We start from the raw sequence: 25009 nt of genomic DNA, 5'->3' as shown, positions 1-25009 counted from the left end.
GAACTGGCTAGTTTTGTAAAATTAGACACTAAATTTATTATATAATTTAAGACAAACACTTCTAAATCAAAATTATGAACTGCTTTCTTTTACAAGTGATGTGTAATTTCACTTCCAACACACATAACTAGTTTGAAGAATTAATATAAATTATAAGTAGATTTGGATTTACAACAAAAATGTTTTCTGTTATTACTACACCATTTTTACTTTTTTAATTCACTGATTTCATTTATATTTTACTCCATGACTGTACATAACACCATATGATAAAGAATTATTCAACAAGGAAAAATACATAATAATTAAAGATATTCTGATTACCACCTTTGAGGTTTACACGATAAAAATGTATATAGTTTATATGCATGAGAAGAAGTATCATGCAATTTGCATACAACCAAAATTGTATACATAAATTACTGTGGACTATAATTTTAAAATCATTTTGAAGAATTCTATGGCACATTCTACACCCAATTCCTAGGTTAAATTTGTTGAACATAAGTTATACAGCAAACAGTTTAGTAATACCTTTTAAAAAGTTCATAAACATATGTACTCACACACTATTATAGCAGATTCTAGTTAATTTAATATATATATATATGAACTTACATCAATGTAACTTGCATTAATGTAGTCAGATGAAGACACCCCTGGTAATGGCTCCAGTATAACTCGACTATGATCATCTGTAAATAATAAAATTTGGTGTTATAAGATAAAATAAGCAAAAGAAATATACATATTTTTTGCATGTTTGTTGTTATACACAAAGCAGTCCAGCAGAATATGTTGTGCTCCCCATGCCCATCAAGACCTAGTTTTTATTGTTATAAGCCTCCAGACTTATAACACTTATTGCTGTGTCACTAGGGACAAAGACACATAAATAATACAGCTCAACTGCTAATAACTTCCTTAATAAAAGCATGTTTCCTGTGTTCTAACAGAAAATTATATTCAAACAAATTTACTTACATGGAAGAAGGTTGCCATACCGATTCTTTTTTATATTTTCAGCCTTTTTTGCTTCAGTCCATTGTGATGTTTGTCCCTCTAAAAGTGACTAAAAAACACCAAAGGTTTGAATTCTTAAAATGTTAGAAGCCACCATAAAACTTATTCATTCAAATGTTACAGATATAAAGATATATTCTGCAACATTATATATTTGCTTGTTTTTTGTGTTTTTTTTCAATCAAGTATTAAGAAGTTTAGTAGTCAAAGCAGTACATACATGAAACTCATCAGAAAAGCCTGAAGTGACTCTGATATTTTTGTTAAAGATGTAGTCTGGTAGTTTTTGTACCCGAACTGAAGTAGGGCTGTGGAGAAACTTTCTTCTATCATGTTTTGCAAATGGTCCTTTTTATAAAAATACAATAAAGTGTGTTAGATTTTAAGCTATAGTTTTATGCCAATAAAACAAACATTATTTGATGCTTAATATGCATCATATGTTCATAACTAACTACACTTATGCATACTACCATATATAATGGGTATATCTGAATCTAACTAATATGTATATGTACAAACACATCAAGACTTTCATAATAATTTATATTAACTAACAGTTGCTTATTTAATAAAAATTCAGGTTACAAGTTATGTTTGAGACTTGAAGTTATAAAATTAATGTTTTTACAAATTTGATTTCTAGATTGAAGTATTGAGTAACATGTAGGATTTTTCCCACCTAAATTTAATATTTCAAACTGGCTAAAAACACCATGATACATGGGATAAAACAGTTCAGTAAGAATATCTATCATGTGGACTCAAGCAAAATATTTTAAATTCTCAACTTCAGGCACTTACAATAAATTGTAATTCTTGTGTAAGAAGCTTTTACATCATAAATCTTTTATGAAACTAAAAAAAATAATGCAAACAAATGCCACTACTGATCAATTAAACATAAAAAGTAAATTTTCAACAAAGTTTACATAAACATATATTTATGATATTTCTTTGTATTTTTGTATATGAAGTATAAAAATATGGTTCAAGTTACCTACATTCTTCTTTTTTACAATAAAATATGTGTTACAATAACACAATAACACTTTTTTAAAACACTTACCATTTCCTTTTCGAAGTATTATAGCTTGGGAAGTTTCCACTACAGGGCTGTCTGATGCTTCACCTTCAGATACCTTATAAGCTACAGACCAGGTCCCTGTATCTGATATTCCAGGATTAGTGAAGCCATTAGTGGTTTCTTGACATTGTGCACTTTTCCTACTAAGACAAGATTTTTTCACATGTTGTGATATTTTGAAAAGAAAATTATACATAGTTGATTACACATTTATAATGAGTATTTTGAAAAACACTGAAAAACATTAAAGCAAGCAAATTATTTAAAATGTTTTTAGAGCTGTTAATTATAATTCCATACCACACTAGATTTCATAGGTTTTAAAACACTAGATTCTTAGTAATTACAAAAGCTCTCAAAAGTCTTATCAAATAATATGTTGAAAAACCCTAGAAGTATAATGACTGAAATAGTCATTACTTTTACATTTCCATAACTACTATTAAATACATCTTTATTTAGGTATATTCACATAGTATTTATTTTTTAAATATTTCCATGCAATTTCTGGAAAGATTTATGACATTCTTATTGATTGGATATCTTATAGCTGTATATGTGCTTATCCTTTTGTAAAGGTAAATGTTACTTATTGCAACCTTTGCTCTTAGTTCTCAAGCTAGCATGTGTATTTCAGTATGGAATTCTTCAAAGGTGTCCTATTCAAACAAATAAAATACAGGAACTTAAACATCTGGCTTGGCTTAAAAGTGCATACATATTTTGGTTAAAATATATAATGTGTGTACTTTTATGATACTTGATCTTTCTTCTTTTGTTACAGTATTTAAGTCAGATATCTCCACAGTTTTAGTTCATGATTTTACTTTTAATTTTGGTCTTTTATAGCAGTTTTTCAATGTTCTTCTCAACCCCAGCAGCTAGAATATTCAAAAATGAGTAACCCAAAGAGTTTGGGTAAAAGAGCACTGTATTTGTTAAATTATTGTGTTTCAAACTAAATGTGTATTTGATTAGTTTATTTTATGTTTTTCTTGTTCAACTTAACTTAGTCTTTAGTTTAGAATCCTAAATCTGCATTTTCTCGAAACTTTTGGCTTTACTGCTAAATAATACAGAAGTTTAATGTGAAATAAGAACATAATATTTTATAGGTGAGAAAAAGTCACAATGAAGTAACTAGAATTTGGGAAATTATAAAGTGACTCACTTGCGTTTACTAAAAAAAAGCCCAAGAAACAGCAAAAGAATTGTTAACACAACAAAAACTCCTAAAATTATGAAGATAAAATGAAGCATAGAAACTCCAAGGATTTGAGGATGGTTTTCTAGTACTTCAGTTCTTCCAACTAATGAGAAAAAAAGAGAAAATAATAAAAGGATAATTGAAAAACAGACATTTGAATTTTATACGTTAATATATGTGATATTAAAAGACATATTTGATATATTATACATGGAGTTGATATTTAACTGCAAAAAAGAAAGAAAAACTAACCTTCAATTGAGGACTCTGGAAATGATATAGCTGATCTTGACTTTTCTTCCTGTGAAACACATAATTATTTATAATTTTAAACTTTAATAAATGTTTCAATCTGTGAGAGGAAACTACTGCTGATGTCTCTATTTAGAAAAAAAAAAATATGAATTTAGATAGAATACAAAATACAAATACAAAATATAAAGTTGTATACACACACACACATTATCTACATAAATGTATTATGATAAAAGATTCAGAAAGAATAATCTTAACCTTGAAGTTGTATATATTACTCCAGATGATGTCACAAAGACAAAGTGTTGATTAAATATATACATGAAGTATAAAGGTAGTGTTTTCTAAATTTTTAATCAAAATGAGTAAATCCCTCTAGTATACCCCACAAATTTATATAAAAGTATTTTCTGTTGTATGTCCACATAAATACTTTGCAGGGTGTGTATGGATCTTCACCAAAAATGGACGTTAATTAGGTCTGTGGGGAAATACATATGAAGTTTCAGTTTTGCTGTTTTCTTGGGGCAATTTTGCAGGTTTTAATACTACTATGCCCCCTGTTGATGGATCTTCACCAAATATTGTATTACATATAAGGGAAGCAACCTTTCATTAATTATTAATTCACATAACTTCCATCCAAGGTATGGGTACTCCAGTTAGTTGTAAATGAATAAATAGTTCTAATACTACTAGATATGTTAATTGTCAATAGGTGATTGAATCAGGACTATAAAACAATAATGAATTGAATAAAAAAGCCAGCATACTAGTAGAACTAAGTAATTAATAAGCAATGTTGATCCCAGTTGTTAACTGTTTTAGAATTTTCATGTCTATGAATTTCTTATCACCTTTGTATACTAGTTAATATCCTACATATATATATATATATATATATATATATACAACTATTTGTCAGTAATAAACTTAGAATTTTATAAAGAAAAAAATGTGAAATCTTAAAAGATTTGAAGAAAAATAATATTGATAATTATATTCACAGGTTATATGGAAACTTATCTAAGTATAAAATAGATATTTCTTTCATTGTCTTTAAAAATACTGAGACTTAAAATACAGAATGAAGGATAGTCCTTGTTGTTATTTTTGATTTGTAAAAGATGTTCTCAGAAGTGATTATTGGACTTCAACACAAAATTTTATAAATATATAATTTGTTACAGCATATGCTTAAGATACAATAAGTTACAGTTTCACTAATATGAATAACTAACTTCATTTTTCCAGAAGCTAAGAGGCAGCCATACTGACTTTGATTAAAATTTTAATAGTGTCACTAAGGATGTTGACATGTTACATCACAAACTTTTGCCAATTTTCTCCTATTTTACCACAGACATAACTGGATCATATAGAACATTATTGTTAGTGCAAGAGTAAACAAAACAATATCAAGTTTTGTTCATTGAGGCCTGGGAATAAAATACTGGGCCCTGGTGCTTTCCCTGATTTTTGGCCCCTTTTTCTCTCTTACTTCTCTTCAATTGTATATGTTATTTTTCTCCTTGAAAGACTCACCAAAATGCAGCATCAACATACAAATACCTTATTTTGAAAAAAGAGAGTGAAGGAGGATTTATTTTTAATTGTATATGTAGAAAATATTTGCTTGAACCAATGCCCCCTAGAGGCATGGGCCCTTGTAATTTGCACTGGGTGCATCATCCTCTGCTGGACCCTTTTGTTCATGCTACATGTGTTACTTAAGACTGAAGTAGAAATATAGATAAATTAAAATTTATTTTCTACATTACAGTACAATCTACCTGTATGTACAAAACAGTAATTTAATCTATTTTATGTACAAATTTGTCAACTCACCTAGTGGCAAAATGTTGTGAAGAGTAGGTGAATGCTTGCATTACAATTTGATAAGTTAAGAACCATAATAATAATGACTACCCTGTCACTTAACATTAATGATACATACATCCTGGCTCTGGCACTTGCCCAGGGCTGGATTAGGGGTCAGAGAGGATTTAGGCTAAATTTTTATCTCTGGCCTATTATAATTGTGACTGAGACTATGATACAAAAAACTAAACTTCATAACGGGCCTTTTTTTAATCTCAGAACTGGGGCTATAGCTCTTATAGCACTCTCCTTAATCTGCCTCTGCATTTGCCTTTCCCAGAAAAGTTAAAACAGAAAGTCTAGAACAAAAACAATTTTCAATTAAGTGTCCTATAACTTGCTGGAATGAATGACAAATAGTTTTTTTATGTAAATAAACTGTCTATAAACATATACACAGTGATACATATACATATATTTAATTTGATATTACACAATTCTACCTGGAGTAAATTATAAACTTGCTTCTATACCTAAGTTGTTTATGATTTTTAAGCTGGTGAAGCACACTTATAAGTTGTAAGGTATTAATAAAAACACTATACGAATTGCTGTTGTAATAAATGACTTATGAAAATGGTTTTATAAATACTACTGTTTGTTGTGTCCTATCTGGCCTAATAGCAATGAATATAGTAGATATAATGTGATTGAAATATCATTATACATATACATATAGTGTATATATTAAAAGATATATATTATATAGTGTATATATTAAAAGATATATATTATATAGTGTATATATTAAAAGATATATATTATATAGTGTATATATTAAAAGATGTATATTATATATACATTGGGTTGAGGAATAATTCGTGAGCGTTTTTTCAAGTTAACAAAATATATTCATAAATGAAACGCTTTCGCAAAATATTTCATGTCATTTGGTAGATAATTTTTTGCTCTAATAGATGGTGTGTTTGATTTTCATATGTCTTTAATTTTTGCTTTCATTTTCAGCTCATTAAATGGAATGTCAAGTGGACAAAATCGAGCATTTTCGACACCATCTGCTTTTCGCATTTAATTTCTTGCAATTTCGTTTAAAACAATGCATACTATATACCTAGGTATTACATGAAATAAAGTATCATAATAAATGTTTTGGGTGTAATGTGTTCATGCATTGAAGTATTGTATAGTCTTGCATGTAATGCTTGAATGAAATTATTTAAAAATGCTCACGAATTATTCCTCAACCTAATATATTAATATTAATATATTACTCTATTAAAAATAGAGTAAGCCTAATACTAACATCTTATGACAAGTGTAAATTACTAACAGTCACGTGTTGCCAGCTTAGAAAAGACATTCATATTAGAATGATGATGATGTAACAAATGACTTATATAAGTAACTTTTTGACCATACTGTTTTTTGTGTCCTAGTTGGCCTAATGAGCTCTGTCTTGAGCAAAAAAATGTCATCAACTATGATACTAGCAAAAATGTAGTTGAAATACTACAGTTTTTTTTATTTTTGAAAACTTCTAAACATCTGGATAAATAATGTAGTCTTAAAAATATTTTAAGCTTAATATTTATGAGTTACAACAGTTATTAACATTGTAAATGTTGTTATTGTTATGTTGAATATATCCTACATGCTGCACATATCTTGCACAGATCTTGTTAATGAAAATATCCACAATATTTTTGATAGATTGTTTGGACAGGGTATTCATGATGAAACTTGGTTGAATGAACAGCAACTGCTTGTTGTAGAAACATAAGTGTAGATAATTATGTTTCAAAAGTCTCCTGGCTTTCATCTTCAGGTCAGAGTGTGTATGGTGTTGTCAGTCTCTAGTAATCTAGTGTGTTGTGGAGATCATGTTATAATTGGTTTGTTTATCCCTGTGTTTGATTGGTGGAAAGACTTCCTGGAGATTCAACTAATGGTAGTCACAGGTTACTAACCTTTAATGCAGAATCTCTGTTGGTGAAGGTTTAATTGTGTCAATATAAAAGGATTCTTTAATTTTTCTTGTCTTCAAAAATTATTATAGTCTTTTTCCAGTTTGTTTTGTGTCCAGTTGAGATAGCATGTTCTTCAATGACTGAATTTTGTGTTTTCACAAGTTTTCTAGTGCTTTTATGTTATTTTATTCTTGTCTTGAGTCTTCTTTGCATTTCTCCAATGTATGTGTATTTGCAGGAACATGGAAACTCATAAATGACATTTTTGTGTTTCTCATTGGTAGGTTTCTGTTTCTTTTCCAGCAGAAAAAGAGAAAAATCATTACAATTGTATACAGAAAACCTACCTACACTTCCAGTACTACCATCCAACCTTGAGAAAACATAATATAATCTAGTGCCTTACCAAGAGAGTAGAAAAAATTTGCAATAAAACATCCATTGAAAAAGAACATCAAAAGATTGTAGAGTGCTTTAAATAGAATGATAACACTTCCTCCTCAATCAAAAGCTCCCTGAAAAACATAACAGGGTAAAAAACAAAACAAGGAAAACACTACAATTACTACCATTTACCTTCCCAACCTGCAAAATTTCATTGAAAAATTCAAATGCACAGTAAGAATTTCAACACAGACATCTAGTGGAAATCTTAGAAGAATTTAAGATACATTAAATGTGTAGTGAAAAACCACAGAAACCTACCAAGGAGAAACATAAAAATGTCATATATCAAGTTCCATATTCCTGCAATGAAAATTACACTGGAGAGAGGGGAAGATTACTCATGACAATAATAAAATAACATTAAAAACACTACAAGACTAATTAAAACACAAAATTCTGTTACTGCAGAACACACTATGTCAACTGGACACAAAATATGCTGAGAAAATCATTGACACAGGCAAATTTTAAAAGACATTAAAAATTAAAGAATCATTTTACATTAATACAAAAAACCTTCACTAAAAAAAAGATTCTGAATTAGAGGTAAGAAACCTGTGGCCACCATTGGTTGAATCTGAAGGAAGTCTTTCCACCAATCAAAAACAAGGATAAACCAATCAGTCATAACATGCCCTCTACAATCTACCAGAATGCTATATAGACTGAAAACACAATACACATACTGTATTCAAGAAGAAAGGTAGAATACTTTGGAATCATCATCCTCTATTCTTGTGTTTCAAGAAGAGGCAGTTGCCTTTCATTCAATCAAACTTCTTCGACAATCTTGTATTTGATGAGTAGCATAACGAATGGCAAATTCACTAAAAAATACTATAATTAATTAAATATTTAATTTTAATTTATAGAGTGTTTTGTGGAAGAACAAAGCTTTGAACCATATTTTTGTAGGACTTATGGGTACTACAATTTATGATCAGACAATTTTAATTTCTTTTTCAAAAGACTGATGATGGAAGTTCTTGTTGTTCAAATATTTTAAATATTCCAAATGTTTTTAATTACAAAAAGTACAAACTTGAAATTATTGTTAATTATGTTATCTGTAAAAAAAACTAATTTAATCAAAATCTAATTCACAACGTACCAAACTACAGTATCCATAAAGTAAAACACTGAAAATACTTTTAAACATAACTTGGAAGTAAAGTCATTTTTTATTAACTTTTACACTTTATGATTTTAACAATATGATAATAACAAGGATGAAGTTACATACAATTTTAGTACAATTTATTTGACATCAAATTCCTGAATATGTTACACTATAAAAAAATGACTAAATTAAAACAGCTTTTAGAAAAATTACCATTTCAAACTGGACAATTGTACGTATTCTGATGTTGTATCTTTCACCAGTCTTCAGTGCTACATTAGTAAACCCACCATAGGTTTTTCCATCACCCACAATAAAATTATACTTGGCATGTTTTGAAACTTCAAAAGCATCCAGCTCTGCTGTTATATAATAAGGAATGTTATTTTCCACACTTCCTTTATAGCCCATGAGTTTAATCTCATCCACACCAGCTGTATTGTGAGCTGCCTCAACAATTATCTGATATTTTCTGTCAAGTAAAATCCAATATTTTATTTTTAAAATTGATTATTTCAGTTTGAAAAAACAAAACAATATATACAAGATTTTAAAAACTTTCTAGCAAACAAGCAATATTATGCAATTTTAATTTCACTGTCAAATTTTACTGTATTCTGTTTTACCTATTACCAAACAAACTGGTATACCTGAGACATCTGTCCTCGAGGTATATATATATTTGTTAACATTTTCTAACATTGAAAATGTATGTCTGATAGGAACTTACCTCTAGCCACCCAAAGACACTTTGACCTTGTTTACCCTCTAAGCACTGCTAAAAGTTTTCAACAGTGTACCTGTCTTTTATACCTTTTCACTTTTGTTTGCACCATTGTAGCAACATGTGCTGATCATGTAACTATCCTTCACCAATCATAATGTGCCACCTATAACAGTGCTGTACAATTCTCACTTTCAAAAAATTGGCAGACCAGAATTACCAGCAAATCCATGGGGAGGGAGGGTAGGAAGTGGATGAGAGTAGGTAAGTACTTTCAGAAATACATTGTCACTGTAAGAAAATGTTAACTTCCAAAACAGTACTACTTCCTCTCGCCTAAAGCTCAAACTCACGTTGCAAAGGTGGAGTGGCTAGTGAAGGTATGAACCTAATCAAACAAGCAAAGAAAAACCACTGTGAAAACAGATGTGCAACAAAATTATAAAAGGAAGCATACCTGTGTGCTATTGCACTACTTTTGGAACAGGTACGTTCTTTGACCAGTAGCAAACAAAATAAGGCACATTGGGTGGAACTTAATAGACAGGTACCATGCCATGTAATACAGATTCCACCTGTGTACAACAGATGGTACATGAGATGTCCACAAATGTAGCAAGTCTGAGCACATAAAAGAGTCGTAGTTAGATTTGAATAAGGTGCCTGAAATCAGGATATGTGGTTAGGGCCAAAAGAATCATAAGTGTATATGAATAGACCAAGTGTAGTCCATCCATATAAAAAATATCCAGGGAAACACCTTGAAATACATCGTATTATGCCATGTATAATCCATCAGGTCAAAATCCACAGTAGAAGTATCTTGCATAAGATTGTAAGATCAACAAGTGCAGTATGCTTTAGCAAAATACACTCAGTTGAAGCACCTTGGATTTATTTAAAAAAAAGTTGAGTCAGCTAGTCTGGGCAACACATTTGGGGTAAGCACCTTTGTATGCATCAGATTATGTCAAGTGCAGTCCATCTGAGTAGAAAATATCCAGTGAAAGCACCTGGCATAGTGTTTTTCATTTCATATATTGTATGACAGATTGTGTGATTCACAAGTGTGATCAGCCTGGGCAAAATCATCTGGGGAAAATGCCTTGTAAAATTATGGAGTATGTCAAGTGCTGTCCATTCAGGTAGAAAACATTAAGTTCAAGCATCTTGCATATGACTGACTGATTCCTTGAATATAAAATATTTTGAGAGATTACAAGTGTGGTTTGCCCAGACAAAAAACATTTGGGAGAAGCACCTTGTGATATGATGTAATGTGACAAGTGTGGTCCATGTGAGGATAAAACATCCAGTTGAAGCACCTTGCATAAAAAATTGTTTGCTTCATATATAGTATATGAATTATTTAGAGATTAAGTGAGGTATGCCCAGGCAAAAACATACAGAGGAACCACCTTGTGATATTATTAAGTGTGTCAAATGCATTTCATTTTTGCAATAGACATCCAGTTGAAATCCCATGCATACAATTATTATTTCATAATCAAAATGCAGTCTACGTGGGCAAAAATAAATCTGGGAGAAATGCTTTGGATTCAGTATATTATGACATTGTATAATATGAAATATAACAGCAATAACTTCTTGTAAAGTGAATACATACGACTATTAAATTTGTTTTATCATATAAATCCCACTCCAGAGGAAACATCCATGACCCACGACTCCAAAGACTGAGAACCTGAAGTAGCAAGTATTGGGGAAGCTGGAGGAATGACACACTGGAGACAGGATAACAGGTGTTTGCAATTCTCTATTTTGTAAAGCAGAAAAAGAATCACAAATCAGTAGGGATGGGCAAAAATCCCCATCTGCTTTATTTATGAAGCCCATAAGTGTTGGTTCTTTGCATATAATAAAGTAATAAGAAAAATAAAATATATATATATACACACACACACACCACCAGATATGCAGCCAGTGGTCTTACAGAAACACCCCATCTCCACAGTAAATATTATGGAAGTATATAGATTTAGTGCCAAGATATAATATTCAGCATACAGGAAAAACCTGCCTCGTAAAGGCGAAGAGACTTGTGTAGAATCACCACAGGAAGAAGAGATATCTGTGTTGTGCAGATAAAGTGACAAATATATTGGGAGTTGTTCAAATATCAGCCTGAATGATCTCTTCCAAAACATGGAGGTTACATGCAGCTAATGGCACAGATTACAAATATGGTGTAAACAAACACAATGGAGATGATGACCATTTATGGCTACATCATAATACACCATTGATGTGAATTGATGAACTCAATGAGTAAGCATAATAAGTGAAAAAGATAATAGGAAACAGAGTAATTATATGGAATAAAGAGATGGAAAAAAGAACCACAATAAGGAAGAAGTGCAGGCTATATAACAGAGCAGATAATGAACTGGACTAAGTAAACAATCAAGATGTGAATGTGAGAACAGGGAAGGAAATAGGAGAAGAGGCCTAACAACCTTCCTGGTCAACCAGTAACATATAAGATATGATAAAGGATGCAGGAAACATTAATAACATATATATTTGAACAAGAACAATCTTATGCCAGAATTGAAAGAAATAGGTCTTAAGGGAAATGGTATTGGGAATATATTGCAAAGGGTTCAAAGGGAAAACTTGACAGGGCATGAAGGACAACACTGAGATCCCAAACTGACAGAACAAATGAACACGGAAGATAGACCATATGTAAATATTAGAAAGGGAGGGAAATAACCATAGAAAAAGAGTCATTCTGGAAGTGGTAGAGAGAAAAGTATTTGACAGGGTAGCCCTAAATAGAGCAACAGTAAAAACAGACTAACTCTTAACATACTTTGATAAAACATGGTATAATCCAATGCCTAAACAAAAGAGTAGAAAGCATTTGCAACAAAACATTGAAACAGAAGGCCAAAGCATAATAGTGTGTTTTAAATAGAATGGTTATATATCTTCTTTCATAAAAACACTAACAAGAAGACCATAACAGAAAAAAAGATAAGGAAAACACTATCACTTCTCCCATTTACCTTCCCTACTTGGAAAATTTCATTGATAAACTCAAATGCATAGCCAAGAATTTTAACATAGACATCTGGTGGAATTCATAGAAGAAATTAAGATTCATTCTAGTGATAAACCACAGAAACCTACCAAGGAGAAACAGAAAAATGTCATTTATGAAGTTCCACGTTTCTGCAACAAAACAAACACTAGAGAAAGGGAAGAAGACATGCAACAATATTAAAAGAACATAAATAAATTGAGAAAATCATTGACACAGACAAATTTTGGAAGAATCATTTTACATTAATACAATAAAACATTCACTAAAGAGATATTCTGGATTAGAGGTAAGCAACCTGTGACTACCATTGGTTTAATCTACAGGATGTCTCTCCACCAATCACAAATAGGGATAAACCAACCAATCATAACACATTCTCTATATTCCACCACAATTCTAAAGACTGACAACACCATACAACAGCTGCCATGTAGAGGTGTATTTCAGGATAGACTATAGAATTTGGGAGTATATGATTACTGCAATAAAAAAAATTGAGGATTTGGTTATTGAAATAAAACAAGACTAGCCTGTATAAAAAATTCCATCTTACTGTTATTAAAAGACTGGTCAGTGCACAAAAAATACAGACAATTAAAGACAGAAGATGCAGCAAAGCACAGCACAGGTCATTCTTGACATTCTCCATGCTTGCAAAAAATCTCTCTGAAAGTGTGAAAACTGATCTGACATGTCAAATTATTTTGACAAAATGAATTACAAGAATCCAGAAGTAACTCTACTTTACATTAAGATTATAGAGTAATCTCATGCTCAGTGACGTTGAGCACAGTCACAACTATTTCAAAGAACAACAAATAACATCCTTGATAAAAGTTATGTGACTATAAATAACATGTAGGGTACAGCTAATTTCACATTTAAAATTTATTGGTTCTGGTTTGGTACTGCATCCAAATTTAAACACTATCTTACTATGTTAAATATATGTGTTTTTAGAGTATGGAATAAAAGATAAAAAATATTTGCAGACAACAGACATGCATATGTAGTGCTTGAATTGGGATTTCAGAAGTAGAAATACACTTAGGCATAAAATGGTGGTAGTGTTTTTCATTGTTTGGAATTCTTAGTTCTTAAGATGCACAAGAAGTAGGAGTACACAAAATGTCAAATTAGAGAAGTAGGGGTATGTATATTTCTGCATCACTCTCCACTTAGAGCACTGTGTGCATGTGTGTATTTATATGTATAAAGCATGCAATAGTTCTAGCATTTGCTGTACATAAATATTTATGTGCAATGCATAGAGGATGAATGTTAGCAATACTACAGTATGTATTTATGTGTAACAGAGAATTAAAGTAAGATTGAATATATTCATATTACCAATACTTTAGAAATACACGTATATGCAATATACAAAGAATTCAGTTACAATAGCACAAATTACATCACAGATATTTACACGTTTAGTATATAGGGTGGTCTAAATGTCAATTGGTCAAGAGCAGTATGACGATTATTTCAAAATTTTTTTATCTGTTCAGAAGTGAATAGTTCTTATGCATGACAAAGAACCAACAAGTTTTGATGCTGCAAGTTAAATATAATATTCACAGAAAAGATTTAAGAATGGACAACAAAACTTTCAACCACCCTGTATAACACAAACAGCTGTTCCAACACCAGTTATGCTACACACACACACACACACACACATAGTATTTTATATTAAAACAATTTTGGAGTTTTTATATTGTTGCAGTCCATGTCACCACATATGGTCATGCTCTATTTGATGACCATGTATCTTCAACATAGCCCTGCACTGTAGTTCCATTGCAAAAAGGCTCAATCACATGAGGCTGTCACTTCAAAACAAACCCTTGTCTCCTCTCTGCATGTTTTCCATAAGCTAGCTAGTATATAAGGACAACTGTTTTCCAATGCCTGTTTCAACAGTCTGATCACATAAATATCCAATGAAATGACTGTTATGTCTTCATATGGAACAGCAAGAGGACCCATTTAATTTTCCAGATAAGAAAAAACTTGTGTCATTTTTCCAAATGGAGATCCTTCATGATTACGTTCTGTGTACTGTAGTGTCAGATAAGCTGAGAGATTTTGCCAGTAAGTATTATGTTTATGAATGCTTACCTATTATAAAATGACACAATCTTCCTACTAAAGTCTGACTTGTTTTAGATCTCTTTCAGGAAGGTCTTGGTACTCCAAATCCATCCATATTACTCTATTTTCTAATGCCATAAAGTAAAAGAGATATTCCCATTATAGAAATTCTAAATCTCTGATAAGGACTCACCTTTGTGATCTAATTGTATAAATATCCTGCATCAGAGAGATTAAATAAATAATGTGTTTATGACATGACTATTTATGAAATCCCAAGCAATGTCAAAATGTAATTCTGATACATGCTATTCAACCACAAATTGATATTATTGTAGTTTTCGTGTGACTTGCTGATTTATATATTCAAAATCATTTTAAAATAATATATTTCATCTTCTGTTTCTGTTTGTATACACACAGAGGAAGCAGCTACACTCTCACAAAAGTGTAAGGAATATTGCAATAATCTTTATTTTCCTTATAGAATTGTTGCTGAAGTTTTTAAAATAATGTTATTTTGTTGTTATTTGTACAACTGAATGGAATCTACGAGCATATGTACAAAAGTGAGGAATAATTTAGACTTTAATACAAATATATTACATTATTTTATTAATGAACTTTAACAAAGAGAAGAAAGGGAATGTCACTTTCCTGACTTTGATTTGTCAATTCCAGATAAAAACTTGTATATATATTTTTTTCTTAAAAAACAGTAAATTAATGAAAATGTTAGAGTTTTGATACACTCTAATTCTCAGAATATTTCATTTCGTACCTTACTCCAGTATGATCTGAAGGTGTGAATTCAATAGACACAGTACTATCAGTCACATGCTCTTTCAGAACAATAGGATTTGGTGGAGCATCCATTTCTGTCCAGAGGTAAAAACATAACAACATATAAATATATAAATGCCTGTAAACTCTGCATTAAAACCACAAATTTAACCTTACAGATGCACAGAAGTACAAATTTTTTTTATCTTCAAATATAATAATGTCTATAGAAAACAAGAGTACAGATTATTATTTTTCAAAGTTAAAAAGACATTTTGTCACTAGATTGATGCTACTAAAATCTAAACTACCATAAAGAAATGTATAGTTGTAACTTTTCAATTTTAATATTTTTATAAGAACAAAACAATACAATAAGTTTATATGTGACATATGTGATGATAATTTATGAAAGAAATGGCCAAGAAAGAGAATTGTATTCGTATTTGTGTCAATTACTTTATTATAAATATTAATCATTTCAGGTACTACACTTAAATATGTACATAATAATGCTGACTCATGCATGTATATGACTGTGTAAACAAACAATTATAAAGACACTACATAGATATCAGAGCTGAAGTTCTTACAGAAGATGAACATGTACTTAAAGTTAACTAAACCTAGACAATGTTATTCTATAATATAAATTTGTTTTTAACTTTGCACAAAACTGCTCAAGGGCTAATGGCATTATTTATTCTTAATTTAGAAGTGCTAGACTAGAGGAAAGGCAGGTAGTCAACAACACCCACCACCAACTCTTGGACTATTCTAGTCATATAGTGATATTAAAAGTCACACAATAATGTCCCACATAGATGAAAGGGTGAGCATGTTTGGTAATGGGATTCAAACTTATGATCTGCAGATTGCAGTCAAGTATCTTAACCATGAGACCAAGTAACTTCTAACAAGTTAGCTACAAAGTTGGCTTGCAGAAAACCCTAAACAGACATTTATATGTATATGGGAAAATTATTCTATAGATATAGAACAATTAAGTCTACATGTATTTGCTAAAAATAGTCAGACAAACCACTGTGCAATTGAATCACCTATTGCTTAGAAACCAAAATAATAAATAGATAGAGATAATATAAATTTACAAAAATTGTCAAAATTTGTTTTTGTCTAAGTAGTTTAAAACTAGCCACAACAAATAGCTTTATTGATTTGTCAGATAATTATCTTCAGGCACCATGTTTAAAATAGAAATGATTTGAAGAACCTGCTAATCATTTATATGGTAAATATATACATTTTGAAGTTAAAATGTGGCTGTGTAAACACAAAGATGTGTTTGTGACATGTCACTTCACTTTTTATATTGACCATAATGCAATAAAGTTACTCTCCATGTTAGTATTTTTGTCTCATAATATGTATTATTATTATTATAATATCTTAAGAAATATGTTACCATCAAATTCTGTCCAATAAACAGCTTCAGCTTTCTTTCCAAAACCAACTTGAGTTACAGCCCAAATCTGAAACCGATATTCTGTGCTGTGATGAAGGCCAGTAAGGTCAAATGATCTTGTTGTAAAACTAACATTGGAGGACCCAGCTAATGACCCCTTTACTTCATACAGAGGATCAGCTGTAGATAATGATTGATACTTCACCTATCCAGACAATATAGAGATCAGTTTTAAGATGCAAAATTACAAAATAATGAAAATCTTGGATAAGGGAACACAAAAAATAGTAAATGAATAAACAAAGAAAACTTAAATATTTTTCATTTTAACACATTAGAAGTATTTATGTAGTAGCAACAAAGTATTAAGTTCTAAATAATCTGTATGCTTAGCAGTAACATGTCACAATAATATTCTATATGACACTTGCTCACAAATATATTGCATGTGACTGAACCTTTAAAGACTACATTATTATTTTATTGGTTACCTAGAACAGACAGTAGTTTATAAGTATATCACAACTGAAACAATTACTCAAATCACCTCATTGTAAGTGACAAAACCTCACGTTTCATTGAAAGTTGTACAAGTTTATAAGAAAATTAGTAGTGATAATACTTCAAAATTAAACTTTCAATGGTACAAACTGAGTTACTTCATTATATTAAAATGACAGAACACTACAATTAAACTATAAATAGCAGTAGCTTACTAGTAAACTAACTCGTACAAGTAAGCTTCAAGAGGCAACAATTCAGAAGCACTCCTTAGTTAAATGCTTCTTACAAATCTGCCCTACATAGAAGCATTCTTCTAGTCAGCTGTAGATGTCAAGTTAAACTAAATTAGAGGTATCAAAATTTTACAAGATAACTGTAAATGGTTAATAATTGGTTTCAACATGTTACAAGTGAAATTTAGATGCCAGTAATATAAATTGCAAAGTTAGCCATACAAGAAAACCAGACTTAGTACTGTTTTATAAATAAACTCTGAGTATTAATGTTGGAATTATTAGTTTTGCATATCTCTATCTCAGTTACTAAAAAATAATTAAACTCACATGATACAAGACAATGACTCCATTAGGATTATCAGGTGGTGACCATCCAATTTTTAAGCTGTTGTTTGTCCTAGATAACAGATGAATGAAAGTGGGAGGTCCAGGCACTGAAATATGTAGACATACATAAAATGCACATCAGAAAATGAATTAAAAATCAAAAATAACTTGCAACTTGATGAACTGGGAGTAATAAAGAATGAATGAAAAGTTATTCTGGCAATAAAATTAGGAAAGAAAATTACTTGTATTTTCCAGATAATAACATTATGTTACTAATATAAAATACATTGCTAATAAGTTTAATAACTTAAAGTGTATTTTTACATTAAACATTTTTTGCACAACTAGTCCTGATAAAGCCATAATGGTGAAGCATTGGCTATAATAAAAAGTTTCAGGGCCAAAAATGTTTATTTTTTTATTATCTGGAGAGTAAATATTTTTTTTCTAAGGTTACTGCAAAAACATTAACATCATTCAGTACGCACTACAAATTCTGAAAAGTTATATAGCAATAAATAATCAAAATGTTACAGACACACAATGAAAAAACTGAAAACTGCAACAAAAATGTAAATAAACCAGTCAATAACCTTAAACCACAGATACACATACCAAATTTATGAACAAAAACACAATCAATTATTAAGTAAATAAATTATATTAAAAAAGCACAGTAAAATGGTTAATGAAGTATTAAAACAAATAAATTTGATTAATTGTTGAACTATAGCAATACACATCAGTTGATGAGATGTTAAAAAAAACAACAAAAAACCAGTTTAGGAACTACAAGATAGATGTAACCAGTGATCAATTACAAAATTCTGAGTAAAGCAGCTGATAAACTGCAATAAAATACAAAACAAAACAATCAATCATATGTTACAGTTCACAATAAGCAAGTATAATGGTTTTGAACACTTTCTGCAGAGAAAACTTCCTCATGAATAAGTGAAGTTTTATTTTTTCTGGTCTATGATTAATTGTTTCATGTTTCCCAAGCTTAGGATATTATATTTATAATATTTTGACTTTTTAACAATATTTTTGATGTTAGTTTATTAAAATACTTCATGTTCTTTTGCATAAATTATTATTTTTTGTCACTACGAAACATTAACAGGAAGTAATTTAAACTACATATTTAAGGAGCTGCCAAAAGGTAAAAGTTCAATCTTACAACTCTCTTCAGTAGAAACAGTAACAACTTTACTCCACTCTCCCCAGCCTAGCCTAGAAGAACACCGAGCCTGCACAAGACAAAAATAGAAAAAAGATGAATTAACCTATGTTTATAAAATTACTAACAATTTCAATTTTAGCAATACATTTTAAACATAGATTATTACAATTACAAGCAAAAATAAGTACTTAAAGTAAAGGTTATGATGATCAGATAGCAATAATTCCAAGGCATCTTTTTTTGAAATTACTATAATTTGCCATTGTGGATTTTCAATTTCCATGTGATACCAGAATACACTTTCTAACTGGTAAAACTGCAATGGAATTAAGGTTAGCACCATATTTTTCAAATTTTTTCCTATGCCATTATAATAAGTAATTGTCTATTGAGTTTCAGGTATACATACTGCTTCAATGAAAATAGCTTTAAATCTTGAATAAATGCACTATATTAATAATGATTTATTGCAAAAAAAAAAAAAATCAATGTGTTTTTTACCTCATTCAATAATTTGATTAAAATAAAAATAAAAATGTGCAAAAAATAAAAACTTGCTAATGCCATTTTAATCAAAGCAAAACCAGGTACATTGCTCCTGCTTTTTACATTTGTTTCACATGACATTTCAATTTCTGAAACAAAATTACCTACCTTTTGGTGTCCATCATTATGCTCTGCAGTCAAGTGTTGTTTACAGCATACTCAGACTTTATTATTGTTTCATTTAATGAAGAAGTGATATATTCTTTTCTCTTTGCAATAGAATGCAAGTAAAAATTTGCTTAAAATAATTTTTTGTAAAGTTATCATATAGCTGATTCTTGGAAGTACACTCAAATAATACCAAAGACAAGGCTGAAGCAAGCCTATTTCAGTTGAGGGAGTATGTGCATATGTTTAAGAGAAAGCACGTCTTTTTCAGTTAAGGTGAGTTAGAGAATAGGTATATATGTGTAGAAGAAACAGAGAGGGATGGAAAGAGAACAAATGAATGCTCCATTAAGATTTTATATCATTTTAACACATAATTGATCATAGATAAAATGATTAGAAGTTCTCACATAGAAGAAACATAAATGAGAGCCATTTTGATCACACATTACCAAAAAATCCATCCAGCCTTTTCAACTTGAGACCAGTTTGCCAAAAATTGCTATAATGGTCTCTTTGACCTCAATTTGTGGCCTCAAAACAGCCTCTGAGAGGGAGGAGTGACATAGTCTGTGTAACTTCCTGCACAAAGTTGTATCTGTATCTTAAGTTTGGTGCTTTGAAAATGTAGTTATGAATAAGGAATGGACCCATAGAGAGAGCAAAAAAGACATTTGAGTTTATATATAGCAAATGTGAGATGTATCATCAGAAAAACATTTTCAATATATATTTTAATATTAACAGCTGGATTCTAGAATTGTTTGAAGTAAATATGATTAAAATATTCAGTCATCATGCTTATGTAATAACTAGCATGTATGAATATTTTACTACAGAATTAAATATTAAAATGTTTCTAAATAAAGATGATTTTACAAATAATGAAATTGTTTTGTTTTGTTTGGAATTTTGCACAAAGCTATACAAAATCTGTCTGAGCTAGTCATCCCAAATTTAGACTATAGGGAAGGCAGCTAGTCATCACCATCCACCACCAACTCTTAGGATACTCTTTTACCAATGAATAGTGGGATTGACCATCACTATATAGCAATCTTTTACTAACAAACAGTGAGGTTGACAGTGTCATGTTAAAACACTCCATGGCTGAAAGGGTGAACACATTTGGAAAGGAGATTCAAACCCACAACCCATAATTTGAGTGTCATACACCCTAATCACCTGGCCAGACCCTAACATAACACAATCAACAACATTATATGCATGACTGTTTGTGTAAGGTTAATGGCAGTTGTTTGTAGTTACATAAAAAGCTTACAATGGTAAGTCTACAGACATACTGCTGTGCCAGTGGAGGGGGGGCATACGGTTAAAAACCTTAAACAAATAAAGTTCTTTGTTCTAAAACAAACATCTATAATATTATCATATACAGGCAAAATATATTAAATGCAAACAATCTATTGTGTAACCAACTATGTTTGCAAGCTGATTTGAGATTTTTTTTTAAACTTGAGAATGAACATAGTATGATATTTTTTTTTCAAATATAAAGATGGAATTTAAAAGTTAAAACACATCTACAGTGACATATAACTTTAAATGTCCCAGAACTGGCTCTGGATATACAAGTTCGACTACTACTTGGTTAAGTTTTTTCCAAAATTGACATGCAAATTTAGTGATGAATAATAAAACATATGTATACTGTCACATACTTTGAATCATATATGTTACCATCATACATTAAAGCTTGTTTACAGTTTTCACAAGCAATTTTAGCAGTGAAAGGCCAAACAGTTTCTCCAAAATAACTTTGCAGTTATTTAAAGAAAGTTGTCATTTTATAACTGCAGTTATTTATAAAAAGCCTTTCTTTTGAGAGTCATATAAAAGCATATTCCACATATTACAATTTAAAATGTATTTTCTTAACTGCCAAGGTATATTTTATAATTCCAAAATTATCTTTCCTATTTTAATATTTAATAATTAAAAAACTAAGGAAATACAACCATGCAGTTCTCAACATCTGATACCCCAACTAAAGAGTTTATACTGTAATGTTTTGTTTTCACTCTAGTAAATAGTGTTATCCTGTAAAATGGCAATCATAAAAAAAAAAAAAAAGATTCAAAGCATCATTTGGTTTTGTGGTGAGCATAATTATAGACACCAGTACAGGAAAGAAGTAATGTGACATGTTAAGGATATTGCATATTGTATACTAATAGCAAACATCTTAGAGCTAAAGACCAGGATAACTGTGGACAAGTTGTACCAAACATGAACAGAAATTAATTATTCATTAAAGCTGCTGAAAGCCAGTAATGGTGCACAGGTAGAAGTATACTGATGTGTCAATAAAAACTGTTTGAGTTGGGATATAAGATGTTGAAAATTGCATGTTTGTATTTTCTTAGTTAATAATTAAATTTTAAAATAAGAAATATAATTTTGCACAATCCTGTACATTAAGATAGCAGTTACACTTGTATAAAAAGATACTGTTAACTTCATGTATGTACTGTTATCAACAGAAGACACTGTTAGCTTCATGAACATGCTGCTAAGAGCAGAGGATGTTGTTTGATTAATTTAGATACTATTATAAATGGAAAACATTGTTAGCTTCATGCATTTACTGTTATTAGCTGAACACAATGTGAGTTCATGTATGTAGTGGTGTGAGCAGAAGACATTGTTAGATTCATGTAGATACTGTTATGAGTGGAAGATAATGTTAGCTTCATTTGTATAACATTATGCACAGAAGACATTTAACCCATTCACTGTGACTACTCTAAATGTACCTGGAATTTTAGCAAGCCATAATAGTATATACAGCATACTTGCATTCAACTGCTGGAGGTGGACCATACCTTATGTGGGAATCAGGAGTCAATGGGTTAAGCTTCATGTAGATAATGTTATGAGTTGTAACTGATCAAAACTAGTACATTAATAGTCAAGGTGGTTATTGTACCTAAAATACTAGACTTATAATTTGACAATTACATATATATATAATCAATTATAAGTAAACAGATGGGAATTTTGACATTCCATTGTTAAGTTTTAGATATTCTTATTTTAAGAAATAATGAATGTGACAAAAGCAACACAAGTTATGAGGTTTAACTAAACATCAGATTATTTTCTAATTCTACAAAAAATTCTTACTCACTTTCATTGAATACTGAGTGTAGGGTAACAACTTCTGTAGCAAATATGTTTTAATGCTTCCAGAGTCACTCTCATCATCTTTCTTGTCTGTGTTGTTTATTAGGATAAAGTTTGTGTCAAAAGATTTATTTTCTGCTAGCCAGTATGCCAACGTATATTGTAGAATCACTCCATGTGATGGGTTAGGTGGTATTAACTTCAATGTTATATCCTGATTACTTTTTGCCATGATTGACAATGATGGAGCTGGTGGTACTGAAACAGAATATAAATGTTATAGGTGTAATTTCAAAGTATAACAACAATAAAATAGAATTGAGTTATAATAAAAAGTTTATAATATAATTCATGCAATTAAAACAACATTAAAATATAATTCTAACTTAAAACACTTAGTGTATAATGTGTAACATCAAACTGTAATGTTAGACTTAAAAATAAATAACTAAAAAAAAATACTAGGGATACCTGAAATTATACTTGGCCACTATAAAACACTGGAACTCTCTTATATTTCTCCAGATGCTACAGGAGATTATGCACTGTCTAGACATTAATTAGTAACTGCAAGAAAAGTTTATATATTATCTGGATATTTCTATCATCTAGACCAGGTGTTCCCAACTGGTGGGTCGACCCCAGGGGAGTCTCGTAGCATTGGCAGGGGAGTCGCATAGCCTTGTTAGAAGTAGCTTGGGATAACATTAATTTTATTTCATCAATTACATTTTCAAATTGCAAGTGCCAAAAGGTTGGGAATCTCTGATCTAGACACCATGATAATTGTCAGAGCACATTTTACACAGACCAAGTATTGTGATAATAAACATGATAACTGGAAAGCATCTTATTCATCAACCAAAAAATTAATGACTAAAGAATATCCTATTCATTGACAAACAGTGTGGTAGATTTTTTTTATATAAAGGTCTGTAAAGTTACCATCTTCTGCAGTTTTCTCAAGTATTTTCTTGGAGAAGGGACCAGGACCAGATATTGTACATCCTCGAACAATGAAAGCATATGATTGGAATGGGATAAGACCAGTCAAAAGTACAGTCGTTCCTGAAGAAAATATTTATGTAAATATCAAAAAATACTTCATGAAGGGGATAAAGAAATAATGCCAGAATTTAAATATTCATTTTGGATTATATTACAGTTTATGCTAGAAATTTTAACATTTCAAATGTAGTATTAGAAAACTCAAAAGACCAACATTGTACAATACACAATTAAAATGGAGAACTCATAGCTAGATCTTCAGTCTCTTATCTCCCTTCTAGGTTTGAAATTTAAATGTTCTTAAAATCAAAATGTATTTCCAATAATACCTCCACTCACATTTAGAGCAATTACTCGACTGCCAGTGTTTCTTCCTTTGCTCATCTAGCATTGGTTTGCTTTGCTTTTCCATTTGCTTCAATCTTTTATACCTCACTTAACTGCCCTTGATACTCTGTCCTGGCACTATATATAAATGTCCAATTCAGATAATGTTATTACTTTTTCAAGACTGATGCAATCCCAGTCTACAACATTGGCTCTTAGGATGGAGGAAGGGCAAGAGAGTGAGAGAGAGGTAAGTATTACTGGAAATACATTTTAGATTTTTAAAAAATGATAACTTTAGAAACATACTTTGATAAGGTGAAGGGGCTAGTGAAGGCATTATCTATATGTAAAGCATTTACATAGATCATAGATGTGTTAATCAAAGACTGGCAACCTAGTGGGGAAACTTCACAGAACAGGTATGCTCCTCACTTTGAACTTAATCAATGTACCATGGTGTATCCATTGCCAAAGCCCAAAGTTGAGGTGCTGGAGAAGAAACTGCCAGTAGAAAGAAGATCCGAGATTCAAAAACAAGGAGACATGGACCAAGTGCTTTTTCAATG

The 25009-nt window shown here is 30.5% G+C and overlaps 1 protein-coding gene across 8 annotated transcripts in view; it reads right to left on the bottom strand.

The window, feature by feature from the left end:
* The window catches only part of LOC143244846 (receptor-type tyrosine-protein phosphatase S-like), a 171725-nt gene that overhangs the window by 54543 nt on the left and 92173 nt on the right, over positions 1–25009 (bottom strand). For 7 of the 8 annotated variants that reach the window (XR_013025345.1, XR_013025346.1, XM_076490246.1 and 4 more), the window contains 13 exons: positions 24051–24173; positions 23110–23363; positions 19302–19371; positions 18116–18222; positions 17049–17253; positions 15621–15717; positions 9162–9420; positions 3570–3618; positions 3282–3420; positions 2093–2253; positions 1244–1371; positions 985–1072; positions 619–695 (listed from right to left, as the gene is read on the bottom strand). Coding sequence is in view for 6 of the 8 variants with exons in the window: in XM_076490246.1 (XP_076346361.1) it covers positions 619–695; positions 985–1072; positions 1244–1371; positions 2093–2253; positions 3282–3420; positions 3570–3618; positions 9162–9420; positions 15621–15717; positions 17049–17253; positions 18116–18222; positions 19302–19371; positions 23110–23363; positions 24051–24173 (1757 nt within the window). In the remaining 2 variants the exon portion in view is untranslated. The remainder of the gene's footprint in view (positions 1–618; positions 696–984; positions 1073–1243; positions 1372–2092; positions 2254–3281; positions 3421–3569; positions 3619–9161; positions 9421–15620; positions 15718–17048; positions 17254–18115; positions 18223–19301; positions 19372–23109; positions 23364–24050; positions 24174–25009) is intronic. The other variant, XM_076490247.1, reaches the window with a different exon arrangement.

Source organism: Tachypleus tridentatus, chromosome 2 (assembly GCF_004210375.1).
Source record: "Tachypleus tridentatus isolate NWPU-2018 chromosome 2, ASM421037v1, whole genome shotgun sequence".
Taxonomy (NCBI): domain Eukaryota; kingdom Metazoa; phylum Arthropoda; class Merostomata; order Xiphosura; family Limulidae; genus Tachypleus; species Tachypleus tridentatus.
The sequence above is the reverse complement of the archived record's forward strand: the minus strand, read 5'-3'. Positions and strand labels throughout refer to the sequence as shown.